Source organism: Protobothrops mucrosquamatus, unplaced genomic scaffold (genome assembly GCF_001527695.2).
Source record: "Protobothrops mucrosquamatus isolate PMUCROS unplaced genomic scaffold, P.Mucros_1.0 scaffold548, whole genome shotgun sequence".
Classification (NCBI taxonomy): Eukaryota; Metazoa; Chordata; class Lepidosauria; order Squamata; family Viperidae; genus Protobothrops; species Protobothrops mucrosquamatus.
The window spans coordinates 636,188-649,798 of NW_015386852.1; the positions used below are offsets into that span (position 1 = coordinate 636,188).

Genomic DNA, 13,611 nt, shown 5'->3' on the forward strand with positions numbered 1-13,611 from the left:
TAAAAAAAATAGCTGGGAAAGCAGATAATAACAAGACCTGGCAATGGCTAAGAGCAGGAAAATTGAAGAAAGAGACCGAGGGACTAATTCTGGCTGCACAAGACCAAGCCTTAAGGACAAATGCATATAAAGTCAAAATTGAGAAGACAGCAACAGACAGTAAGTGCCGCCTATGCAAAGAAGCTGAAGAAACAGTGGAAGTTGGAAGGGACCTTGGAGGTCATCTAGTCCAACCCCCTGCTCAGGCAGGAAACCCTATACCATTTCAGACAAATGGCTGTCCAGTCTCTTCTTAAAAAGTTCCAATGTTATACATAGGGAACCAATTTAAGAAGTTGGCTTAATTTATTCACCTGTTGCTAATTAGGGTATATTTGCATGCCATTTTTATCAATATCCTAAGGGCCATAGGACTTATTGATATTCATCACTTCTACCCCTTAAAGAGCCACTCAGTCCCCAGTTTTTGTATCAACATGAGTGGAACTGAGCCAGGATAGTTCTGGATCCAAAAGATTTCAATTCCAACACCTTCTGGGTCCTTTATGTAATCCCTGCTAAAGGAATATTTATTTCAACCATCATTAATAAACCATTCAATTCTTTTTAATTCTGGTAATCAGAGGAAGAAATGGAGGAAGTAAATCCAGAAATGCAAAGAATTGTCTATTTTCTCTCTTCTATTCATCCTAGTTTCACAGGAGGTTGTTGGGGAACGTTCTAAAATATACTCTATGATGCCTTTAGCACTAAACAATGAAAATATTTCTAATGTATCTTCATATAATAATTGCCCAAGATAGTTTAGAGCTATTCAACTTCAATAAAAAACCAGTATCGAACAAATACTAAAGCTAAAAACAGTAATCTCAATAAAACTAAGCATCCAAAGCAAAAAATAATCATATCAAAATTACACACATGAAGAGACAGGGGGAGGAGAGAGTGAGAGAGAGATTGAGGGGGTGGGTCTTTAAATTGTATTACTACAAGAAAAATATTTGAAATGTATTTTTATTAAGGTACATTATTTATATAAGTTTGAGGAAATTTGCAATAAGACATGGACAGATCATTGTTAAAACAATGATGGTCCCAGGCAAATCATACTTAGAAAAGCATTATAGAAGTACAGGGCTACCACAAAAAAGTTCTTGTCTTTAATACCTTTTGCTTCAATTCTTATATCAGTCTCTCCCTTAGATTCTAACAGAATAGAAAAGCTGATACAGAAGTACCAGTAGGTGCCCCTTCAGATACTGTGGCCCAGGATATGTAGAGCTTTAGCTATCAGTCCTGACTTGCATCTGGGAACTAGTGCATATCTGTTAACCTTCTAAATCTACATATTTTAAAACTTTCTTAGAGCAGCTTTCATAATAAATCCTTCATTGTATTCCAGCAGTGCATGACATAAGAATGCTAATTGTTAGTGCATGTCCTTTTTTCTTGGTGCTACCCAGGCTGTGGAATAATCTAGAGCAGGGGTGTCAAACTGCCGGCCCACGAGCCGGACGTGTCATGCAGAAGATGCACCCACCCCATTGCCAGCAATGGCAAAACCGATATGTTGTGCAATGTCACGTGACATCACGAGTTTGACATGTCTGATCTAGAATACAAAAATGTGGCAGAAATGATTTCCAAATGCAGTTACATAGCTGGCTTTGCCATAGTGTCCTGATTTTCACACAAATCTAAGCCAAATTCTTGTGGAAAACGAAAGGACTCTTACGAATTCCAGAGGGTTTTAGCAGAGAGGTTTATTTGCGCAGGTTCAGAAGCAACAAAGACAAGCAATTCTGAACAAGGAGGGCGGGCTCAAACTTCAGTTTTATACTTTCCTTTTCTCAGGAACAAAGGACTACACATTGTAATATACATTGTAATTCATTAGGATCGTTTCTCACGGGCATACAATGGTAGGTTTTGCTTCATACAAAGTATCCATGTGCAATGTGCATTTGGTTAGTCATACATTACTGACACAGAATTTTCCCAGTGATTATGCATTACATCATTATTCTAGTAATTATGCAGACAAATCATTATTTTAGTAATTGTTCATTATTCTACCTTATTATACCACATTATTATACCTCCATTTACACATTACAGTGCACCATAGGTTAAGCCAAAACTAAACACATTACATAATGATTGGGTGCAATGTATGAATCTATCTGATTCACTTTGGATTGGCTGGCTATTTTAAGAATTAGAAATGGGCTAATTCTGATAATTGGGTTGAGTTTACATGTCCTACAAAGCCAGAATGTGGTATGGTTAGTTTGGACTGAATCTGTTGCATCAACCCAAAACTAGGATTTGAAAACTGAGTTTAAACTAACATGGAACTCATCAGTGGTGTTTACTGAATAAACAGTAGTTAAATAGGTGTTTATACAAGTATGAGAAAATTGGCAAGAAGTTAAAGATCTCCAATCAGAGCTTAAATATCTGTTAATGAATGCTAAAGTCTTAAAGCAAAATCTATAGCTGAACAATATCTTTCTTATGATCAAACTGGTTCACTTTAAATAATTAAAGGTGTTAATTTTGTGTTTTCATTCTTGCTACAAACATTATGTCTGATTTGATGCAGGTAAGTAAAATGCATGGTGAAGGAAAGATTTTAATCTCTTTTAAAATATACCAGACAGTTATATCAAGTCTCTGAGACCCTTTACGTAGCAAAGAATCAGGACAGCTGACCATAGTCATTTTGTAACAAGGCAATGAAAAAGTAACTTTATATGTGCTCTTGAGCCCACTTACAAATCCAGTTTAAATTCTTTTTAGCATCACATTGCATATATATTTACATGCTGATTGCATTCCATCCATAGGCCCATAGCCAGAATAAGTCCAATTTAGCTTCTAAAAATGCATGTTATGATTCCACTGACTTCTGAAATATATCCTACTGAATTGAGTGGGGCTTCCTTTTGAACTAACTTATATAAAATTACATTGCAAATCATTGAACAGAATAACTTGCTCTGAATTATGTTGGTTACCCAAATGAGTAGATGTAGACTATGTAGTTGTATTTTCTTCATCTCTGATTTTGTATTTGAAGTTTGCACATTTTGTTGCATTTTGATTGGTCCTAATAAATATTTTATTCATCAATGGCTTTTGCATTTATTTTTCCACTTTCCTTTTAAAAGGAAATATAATAGCAGAAAGCTGAGTTCCACAAATAAGCAAAACATTATTATAACTGAAATCAAAAACTGCTTATTTATCTAAATTCTTTTTTTTTCTCTCTACTTGGCACATTAAAAAAAATCCCATCACCATCGCTCCCACTATCCATTAAAAAAAAAAAAAATCTAATCACTACCACTGTTCAACAAGTTTTATTGAAAATAACTTGTGGGCAGCTTTGTGCTGAATTTATAAATAGAAAGCAGATATTACATCCGTATGAAATGGGGATAGTAGTTGTGGGATTAAATGGAGAGAAGTGCAAAGATCATATGAAACAATTCAAAAGAGTTTTGACCATGTAAGGTCCTTTCTGAAGCCGCTGGTATAGATTAAAACAGGTTTCTATCTCGGCGGCAGCCAATTTGATTGTAAAAAGGAGAGGCGGGGGCGGGAGGGCGCTGCAGCACCTTGGAGAGCACCAGGCGCGCGTTCTTGCGCGCGCACGTTAAAAGCAGCCCGCGGAGTCTGACGCGCAGTAGAGCCGTCTGCAACGGAGCGGGAGGCAGAACTCGCATTGAGCGATAGTTGCAGATTGGACCAAAGTGTCAAGAAATGCTGCTGTTTGGGAGATGGCCGGCAGACCCGCGCTCAACTTCAACGGGGCTTAGTTAGCTGCACGCTCGGTAGCCGGCAGCGACTTCTGGAAGGCACCGCTGCCAGATCTACCCCAACAGTGAGTGACTTTCCTTGGAGCTCCCCCGAGGTCTGTGGTCTCCTGTCTTTGGATCTGGTTCGGGCGTCCGGCAGCTTGCGCTGTCCTCTCTCCTCAGTTCCCAAGAAGATCAGCTGTGAGCTTCCTCCAGCTCCGTACCTTCCCTTCCCAAATTCCCTGCCAAAGATTTCGCAGCCTAGGTAGGCTCTCTCCCGCTTGCCGGATGAATGGAATCCTTCCTTTAACTGGCGACTTCTGAAAAGAGAGACTTTTTTTTTTTTGTCTTGAGTGGCAGCTTGTTATGCGGAGCTGAGAAGACACAAAAATTTCCCTTCTGCCATGGGATGCTCGCTTGCAGCTACTGACAGCATAAAAGAAGCAGAAGCAGGAGGAGAACTCAACCCGTTCCCCAGCCTGCTAGAAGAGAGGCTGTTAAGCAACGGCACCAACGAGTCCCTGCAGGAGTTCTGGAGAAGCTTCCTCAACCTGGAGAGAGCAGATGGACTACAGGGAGGCAGTTCTATCCTCCTCCGGATCTTCATCTCCATCATCTACTCTGTGGTGTGCGCCCTCGGTCTAGTTGGCAACGTGCTGGTGCTCTACCTGATGAGAAGCAAATGGAAAAAGTCTTCCATCAATCTCTTTGTGATCTGTTTGGCAGTGACCGATTTCCAGTTTGTCCTGACTCTGCCCTTCTGGGCAGTGGAGAATGCTCTGGATTTCACCTGGCTCTTTGGCAAAATCATGTGTAAGATGCTTTCCTATGTGACAGCCATGAACATGTATGCCAGTGTCTTCTTTCTCACTGCCATGAGCGTCGCCCGCTACCATGCAGTGGCCTCTGCCCTGAAAAGCAGGAAACAAGGAGGGCTCTTAGATGGCTGCTCTTCAGCTAAATGGTTGTGTGCACTCATATGGATCCTAGCCATTCTAGCTTCTCTGCCCAATGGCATCTTCTCCACCACCTCCACTATCTTTGGTGAGGAGTTCTGCCTGGTCAAGATACCTGATAGCCAAGGCAACAATACTCCATTCTGGTTGGGGCTCTACCATGCCCAAAAAGTCCTGCTGGGCTTTCTCTTGCCTTTGACCATCATCACCCTTTGCTACCTTTTGCTGGTGCGCTTCATTAGTGACAGACATGTGGGTGCCGGTTCCTGTGGGCCAAGTACTAAACGCCGATCCAAGGTGACCAAATCAGTGACCATTGTGGTACTGTCCTTCTTCCTTTGCTGGCTGCCCAACCAGGCACTCACCACCTGGGGTGTCCTCATCAAACTGAACCTTCTGCACTTCAGCCATGCTTACTTTCTCTCTCAGGCATACCTCTTCCCCATCACAGTCTGCCTGGCACATTCCAACAGCTGCCTCAATCCCATCTTCTACTGCCTCATGCGCAGGGAGTTCCGTAAAGCCCTCAAGAAGCTGTTGTGGAGGATTGCTTCACCCTCCACCACCACCATGCGCCCATTCACGGGTACCAGCAAGCCTGAGCAGGAAGAGCAGGTACTGAAGAACCTAATGACCATTCAGCCTGCAAGCAGTTCTGCTCCTCCTCTTCCTCCTCCTGCTAGAGCAGATGTTCCTGATGCCGTCTGCTATCCCCCTGGGGTGGTGATGTACAGTAGCTGCTCTAATATTGTTCCTTCCATCACCTCCACTGAGCTATATTGTTGAGTCTGAGAGACTGACACCAATGAAGAAAGAAATCCATTCTGTCCCCTGAATCAGCAGATGTGGTTCCTGTGTTGGAGCATTCCTGGAACTGCCTTGTTGTGGGATGGGGGAGTAGGTCAGTGTCTGAAGAGCCGTGCTTCTTGGATGGTTGGGTGTTTATCAACGTGGAAGAAAATGAGGAAAGTGTATTCTAGCACTCAGGGAAGAAATGTGGGAGCATGGGGAAATTTATGAGATGACTTCACTTGGAATGCCAACTGCTGCACCTTAATAAAGGTAAAAGTGGGGAAAGTGGAGACAAGAGTGATCAAAGTCTGAAGTAACTTCAACAAGGGGAAAGCTTGCATTGTTTGCAATTCTTTAGATTTGGGGAATGGATGTGGAATTAGGCATGGAAGGGAAGAAGTAGACAGGGAGAAAATCAGGATTCTAGACAATGACAAAGGATTGTGGAAGATAAAATAAGTATCTAGATAGTGACATTGACACCGTGATGGCCATGACCTTGAACAATTTTATTTGTGAAGGATAAGTCCTTCACAAATAAATGATGAGTCCACAATACTTTCAGAAGCCATGTTTCTGAATACAAGCCGCCCAGAAACAACAGCAAGGAAAGGCCTTGCTGTCATATCCTGCTTATGAGCTTTCCATGGGCATCTGGTTTGCCATTAGAGTAACTGAATGTTGAATTAGATTAATTTTTGATCCAATCCAGCAGACAGGCTACTTTTATGGGTTTATGAGACTATAATTTCTATAACAGTAGGATGTGAAATTGAGTGTTTTAAGGAAGTTTTTTTTAAGATTAGTCCAGATAAAATAATATCTGCATTTCCAATTATGGTGTACTCCCTGTTCATTGGAATTAAGAAAGTCTTCTCCACTTGACTCTGTTTCCTTTCCTAGTAAGAAAAGTGAAAGGCTAAGTTGAATGGTGTGGAATGCATTCCTCCTGGTTAGAGGGGATGATCCGTAAATAGAAATAAAGCATGTTTATTGTTGATCCTCATTAAAACAATTCCATCTTCATAGGATGGAACACGGGATTTTAAGATGAACCATGTTTGGAAATCATGTATTAGGACTAAGCTCTTTTTAGTTTCTTCAAACTATAGAAGAAGAGAGGGAGGGCTGGAGGAGCGAGCGAACAAAAGAGGGAGAAAGCAGCTCTGCTAAATTGTTCCACTCTTGAATCTAAGATTGAAAACAGGAGAAATTGTCCTTGTAACTTCAGAAAGCTATTGCTCTGCCACTGGGCCATGTGTCTATCATTTTCTTTGAAATGATTTCATTTGTAAAACTGTGGGGAACAGACAGGACTTCAAAAGACCGATAAAAGTCAAAGGCAGATTATGAAAGAGGCTTTGAAGAAAAATCCCAAGAACTAGTATTAACAAACTGTAGCTGGCAACCATGAATTTAAGGCAATCAAGGACCCTCTTGCTACTTCAGGCTGGTGTCTATTCTGTTTAGGTAGATGACACTTTTGTTTGATCCCAGCATTTGCTATTATAGCTCCTTGGAAGATGGAAGTGCTATATAGTTGCTATTATTCTGAGTGTTGGCAGAATATGCCATAATTTATCCATCTAGAAAGATGGTCCTTAAGCTTCAATTCCAGATAATGATCTTTAGAGCTCCATTCCCCACTTAGCATCAATCGTGGTGACATCAACTTCCCCTGCAGCTGGCAATATTTGTACCTTTGAGCAAATAATTCCTGTACATTGAAGGGCTGGCCTAATAATTAAGGATGGATCATACTTGATTGAAGAAAGAAGAAGGCTTTATAGTATATTTTCTGTATCAACACTGTTTCATTACATGTGAACTATTAAATATCTGTATCCATATCAAGCATTGTCATGTCTTTACAAAACAAGGTGGCTTGCAGCTGGAAAAGTCTGGTCATGGAAAGAAGCAATTATGTAACTTACTGGAAAGAAGCTAAGAACCATTTTTCAGTTCTGTATATAGCTGGTAATTTCAAGTGTTTTTGTCATTACTATGAATAGGGATGCCAATCATATAAAGCTGAACTAGCAAGGGAAATTTTAGTTATTCTGATAATGAATGCAAGAATGCAACACTTTTCTTCCTCCCAGGAGTACACAAGTAACGAAGGGAAAACACAGAAAATGGTGGCTCCTACTCTACCCTGTAATTTTTCATGCATTTTGCAACACACAGTCTTAATCATGAGGAAGAGTGATTTCTCTTTGTCCACTGCAGTCTTATTGAATCTGAATTGTTCTAATTTTACACTAAGAAAGTAATCTGAAGAAGTTTCTCAGCCATCTGCAAATGGCACCCCACATTTCAAGGTTAAAGCACTTTTGATGTCTTATCAGCAAACACTGTGGACATTTCAGTTTTTGGTCATGGGATAAGAAACCCATTCAGGGGGATACAGAAAGCCCTGGGGTTTTACTGAATGGACCATTTCTATGTCATCAATCTATAGGCATTGTGCTGCTTTCCTGTGAATGTCATCCCCAGTTTCTGGAACAATTGGGGAAAACGATGGGAAAACATCAAGAAGACGCTGTAGACATATGCTTCCATAAAATTTAATGAGTGAGACAGATGATTGCATGATGAATTCATAACATGAACAATAGAAAGTTACAACATTAAGAGAACCAATACAGATTCAGGTGTTGGGCTAGAACCATAGAGGTCTAAGTTCAAGTCCCTCGCAAGATAAAAAGTTCATTGGGTGAATTTGAGCTAATCTCTCCCAACCCTGCCTACCTCATGGAGTGCTTGAGCAGACGCTCTGGATAATTTGCCCTTAGAGGGGACAATCTGCACCTGACATTCCATTTCAAAGATCCTCATAAGGAATCAGTTTCTACTCCTCCCCTGCTACTCAGGGAAATGGGAAGAAGGGTGTGTGATTGCACAGTGTTTCCATCATGCAATCTCCAGCTCTGATTTATTTTGACATGGAAGGGCAATTGAGAAGCACAGGCAAGCATTTTGCCCAGGAGGTGAACCATAGACTCCTTAGCACGATGTATCTCAGTCTTGTGAACTTTAAGATGTGTGGACTTCAACTCCCAGAATTCCCAATCAGCATGCTGGCTGGGAAATTCTGGGAATTGAAGTCATATATCTTAAACTTTAAAGATTGAGAAACACTTCCTTAGCCTTCCTTAGCCTTTCAGCTAGATTCTAAAGAGGATCTCCCTTTGTTGGGGTTTTAATTAAAATTGCAGAACCTAAACACCAATCTAGCAGAAAAATTCTCAGTTGTTTCACAACCAAAGATGCAGCCCTGCCTATTTTATCCAGGAAAAATATACAGAAGCTTCCATTGGTCTTAAATTAAGCTGTAAGCAGAGCTGCCTTAGTACAGAAATCTCTCTTGGCGGCACTTATATTGGCTCCTTTTGCCCTTTCCTGAATGTCTTCTGGGGTGCCTTGTTTTCCAGCCATCTCTGTCTTCTATTAGGCAGGACTTTGGGGCAGGATGCAAGAACCTTTGTAAGTTGAATTAGCAAAAGCAAAACTGGCAGCATTCCTGTTTAGCACCTTTTAAAGCAATAGAGGTCTTAAGATAATTAAGTCTAGAGTAGAACATTAGCGGATAGCATTTTAGAGCACCACCTTGAGAACAAGTAGCTGGCAGCAACAGGCCAGCATTAGCTGACCTTGGAACTCTAAACTGTGTCAAGCCTCATTAGCACTAGGAGGGGAAACCATCAGGAAATGCCAAAGCCATGGACTTGTCCCAGAAGTTAAATCAGTTCTGTATCGCTGCCAAGAAAATTATATGGAGCATCCATGAAGCTACCAGCAATTGGGTTTGACTTGAAGAAGCCTTGCACGCAGCATCAAAATGATGAGTACTGGTAGGATTGAAACTGAAACAGAAACACTGGAAGGGAAGAAGGGAAAGTACAGGTAGTCCTCGACTTACAATAGTTCATTTGAAGTTACAATGGTACTTATAAAAGTGATTTATGACCGTTTTTCACATTTACGACCATTGCGACATCCCTATGGTCATGTGATCAAAATTCAGACTCTTGGCAACTACCTCATATTTAGCACTGTTGCAATGTCCTGGGATCATGTGATCACTTTTTGCAAGCCAATGACAAGCAAAGCCAATGAGGGAGCCAGATTCACTTAACAACCATGTTACTAATTTAACAACTGCTATGATTCACTTAACCACTGTGGCAAGAAAGGTCATAAAATGGGACAAAACTCACTTCACTAATGTCTCACCTAGCAAGAGAAATTTTGGGCTCAGTTGTGGTCATAAGTCAGGGACTACTTGTATCAGCATGTCTGTAATGGTATGTGGGAATGACCTTAGGAGATAGGGGAAAGGAAAGAAACCATTTTCCATAGCCAGGATAATGGCTGGATAAGAGGCAGCTGAGCCCTCAGAAGGAATGGGGCATAGAAACCTCTCAGAAGGAACCCTTCCTTGTTTCTTGGACCGTAAAGATGAGGGGGAACAAATTTATAAGATTCTGTTAATGATTCTGTTTATAATAAAGTAGAATTAATTCGTCTGGGGGTGCATCTCATCTGGGCTACCTCACAACACTGAAAATGTCTGAGCAAACTTTGAAGAAATGTACCAAATCCTTTTTTAAAAAAAAATAAATAAAGGGGGAAAGCTCATATTTAAAAATAGTTTGGTGAAGTGAATAAGAGAGCAAGATGCATGTGCTCAGTAAATTGAGTGTCAGATATAAGTGAGGGCAAGGAAGAAGAACTGAAAAAAATCCTCTGCCTGAGCCTCATTATAGCATAGCCCAGTGTTTTGCCCAACCCTTAGAAGAGATGCTTTGGTAGTTAACGCAAATGCTAAAGATACAGCAACCAAATAGCATATTAGTAAATTTAACCTGATTGTGCCCCAAAGCAGGAGTAGGTAATTGTGGCCCCTTTACGACCTGTGAATTTCAACTGCCAGAACTGGCTCAGGAATTCTGGGAGTTGAAGTCCACAGATCATAAAAGGGGCTGTAGTTTACCCACTCCTACCCAAAGTACATTAATTAGATGGCCAGAAGGATCCCCCTTTGCTGCAACATCCTCTCCAGTGCTTTGCTGCTATCTAGGACAGGTGCACAAAATTATGGGGCTGCGAGCTACATTGGCCCTTGAGTAGTCTGCCACTGCTCTCATTCCAAAAACAAGGAGAGGTCAGAACTAAGGTGACCAACCGTCCTCCTTTAGGGAGGACAGTCCTCCTTTTGTAAGTTCTGTCCTCCCTCAAAAATTTTCCTCCTTCATGTCCTCCTTTTTGATATTTGAAGACTAATTTGCAGGGCTTTTTTTCCCCTCATAGAACACTCAGAACGGCGTTCCGGCACCTTTTTTTGATGGGTTTTGTTTTCAACTTTTGCATGAGCTGTGCTACTCCCACTATTGGCTTTTGAAAGCCAATAGGAATTGCTGCTGAGCGCGCCAAAACACCCAGCTGGCAAACTTTGCACATGCAAGTTGTCTGTATTATTGTTGCAATGAATAAAATGTTTCTTTTATTTACGATATTTTTTCTTCAATTTATTTGTGTCCTCCTTTTCATTGTAAAAAAGTTGGTCACATTATTAGAACAAGAAAAAAATACTTTAATTTTATTAGTTAATTAAAATTAAAGATAAATAATAGGATTCCTCCCAGTAATTTTTCCTGAAGCCACATTAAAAGCAAAAAATTCAGAAGCAACAGATAGAATGCAACTATTTTGCTCTTTTGATTCTTCTCAGGATCAGATATTTTGGTATCTCTCCCCATCTCCCTGGAATGTTTCTTCTCAGCTCCTTTCCTGCCCAGTTCCTGCAATTCCTTCCGGGTGCGCTTTAAGGTGTTAGTTACCACCTTTAAAGCGCTCCATGGCATCGGACCTGGTTATCTCCGAGACCGCCTTCTGCCACAGATTCCCTCCCATAGACCGGTACGCTCCCACAGAGTGAGTCTCCTCAGGGTGCCGTCGGCCAAGCAATGTCGGCTGGCGACCCCCAGGGGGAGGGCCTTCTCTGTGGGNCTAGGGAGGATTTTAAATCGGGTTTATCTTAAGAGTAATTTTTAAATAGCACAGCTTTAAATATTTGGTTTTAATTGGTTTTACTTCGGTGGGGTTGTAAATGTGTTTATGTTTTTTAATATGTTGTGAGCCGCCCTGAGTCCCGTTGGGAGAAGGGCGGGATATAAATCAAATAAAATAAATAAATAAATAAATAAATTCTATTTCCTGTTGTTGCCCCATTTCACTTGCCCCAACCCTTGTCTTATCTATTTCCCCTTTCCTTCAGTTTCTACTTCTCTTAACTGTTTACCTTCAACTGTAGGACCATCAGTCTACTTGAAAAGTATCTTCAGTTGCTACTGCATTAGCAACCTGAAGTGTAAGGCAAAGTAGATATTATTAAGACAAAAGCTGTGTAGAGTGATGGACATTCCTCCAGTGGGCGAATTACCCTGGTTTAGCCATTCAAGATAGTGCAGACAAGAGGCACATCAAAGAATATTAACTCTGTCTTTATTGTAGAGTTACATTAATACAACTTTGCAAGTCTGAAAATATTCCTCCCTTCCTTTTGCTCTACAGAAAACTAGGGAGGTTAGGGTTAGGGTTTCTTCTGAAATATTTTCCATGTTTTTTTCTCTTCTGTGAACCAAGATACCTTTTGCAGGATAGTTGTTTAGTCTGTGGCTCTTCCTTCTGTCTCCAAGGTCATTTCCATATACCATTAAACACATTCCAGCTCTGGGTCAGCTCTGTTGAATGCAGTTTACCTAAGATAGAGGAAACTTGCAAGCATTTTTCAAAAGCTAAAGGAGAAAACATTGGATACAGGATCTCTGCTTTACATGGTTATTTTCAAAGTAATTCTAATTAAAAAATTTACCCAGTATGTTTACATTTCAGATTCTTAATATTAGAACAGAAGATGGTTTGTTCTTGGCTAGATTCTTAATCAAGGACATTTTGAAAGAGAAAATTCTGAAACAAATGCATGATTCTCAACACCAGCGAATGGTTTGCAAACAGGAGTTGAGTAAACAAATATGGAACTGTTGCCCTTTTCAAATATGAAATATGCTCTTGCTTCTGGTTTGTGGTGTGATCAGTCTTCACAATGTATGAGGATTCATCTTGATCAAAAAGTCCTGCCTCTGCTTCAAAAATGTATGATGCTGTCATGCTGGTACAATGATACAGTGAATAAAGGTTGGTTTGTGTGTGTCATCAATGTATCCAGTTTGATGCATTTTCAAAGCCAGTTTGGTCTAGTGCAGGGGTAGGCAACCTTGGTTCTTTTATGACTCGTGGACTTCAACTCCCAGAATTTCTGAGCCAGCATGCTTCAGCTTGGAAACCTCTTGCTTTCCCCTCAGCATGGCTGGCTCAGGAATTCTGAGAGTTGAAGTCCACGAGTCATAAAAGAGCCAAGGTTGCCTACCCCTGCTCTAGTGGTTTAGACACCAGACTAGAAAGTGGGAAACTGCGAGTTTAAGTCCTGCCTTAGCCATGAAAGCCAACTGGCTGATTTGGGGCCAGTCACTCACTCTCTCAGTCCAACCCATTTCACAGAGTTGTTATGGGGGAAATAGAAGAAGGAAGATGTGTTGGATATGTTCTCTACCATAAGGGCAGGAAAATAAATAAATAATAAACAAACAAACAAATAAATAAATAAACTATTTTCCCATTCCCCTATTCAGAGGAGTTTGCAGGCAAAATTCCGGTGATGCCTTTCTTTCACTTAAGTCGTCTCACTTTTTGTGTGTCAGATTGTTTTTGAAAAACTTACTAATGCTGAGTTTTGCCAATAAAATTATACTGATATGTATTGATCAATTTGCAACATTTACCAGGAAACATTAATGTCAGCTTCATATTTTCATCAAGCATCTATGAATATGAATATGAATATGAAATATTTTTCATAGCATGGATGGGAACCCGCCCAGGAGCCACCTTAACAAGTATTTCTAGAATTTCATCCTGATCTACCAACATTTTTTTAAAAATGTTTTATTCCAAGTTTTACCATTATTGAGAAATGAATTCTTAACTGAACCACAAAT

The 13,611-nt window shown here is 40.5% G+C and overlaps 1 protein-coding gene across 1 annotated transcript; it reads left to right on the top strand.

Moving 5' to 3' along the window:
* The first annotated feature begins 4,207 nt into the window (after positions 1-4,207).
* RXFP3 (relaxin family peptide receptor 3) lies at positions 4,208-5,545 on the top strand. Its single transcript, XM_015817021.1, has one exon. The coding sequence runs from the start codon at positions 4,208-4,210 to the stop codon at positions 5,543-5,545; it is 1,338 nt and encodes a 445-aa protein (XP_015672507.1).
* The last annotated feature ends 8,066 nt before the right edge of the window (positions 5,546-13,611 follow it).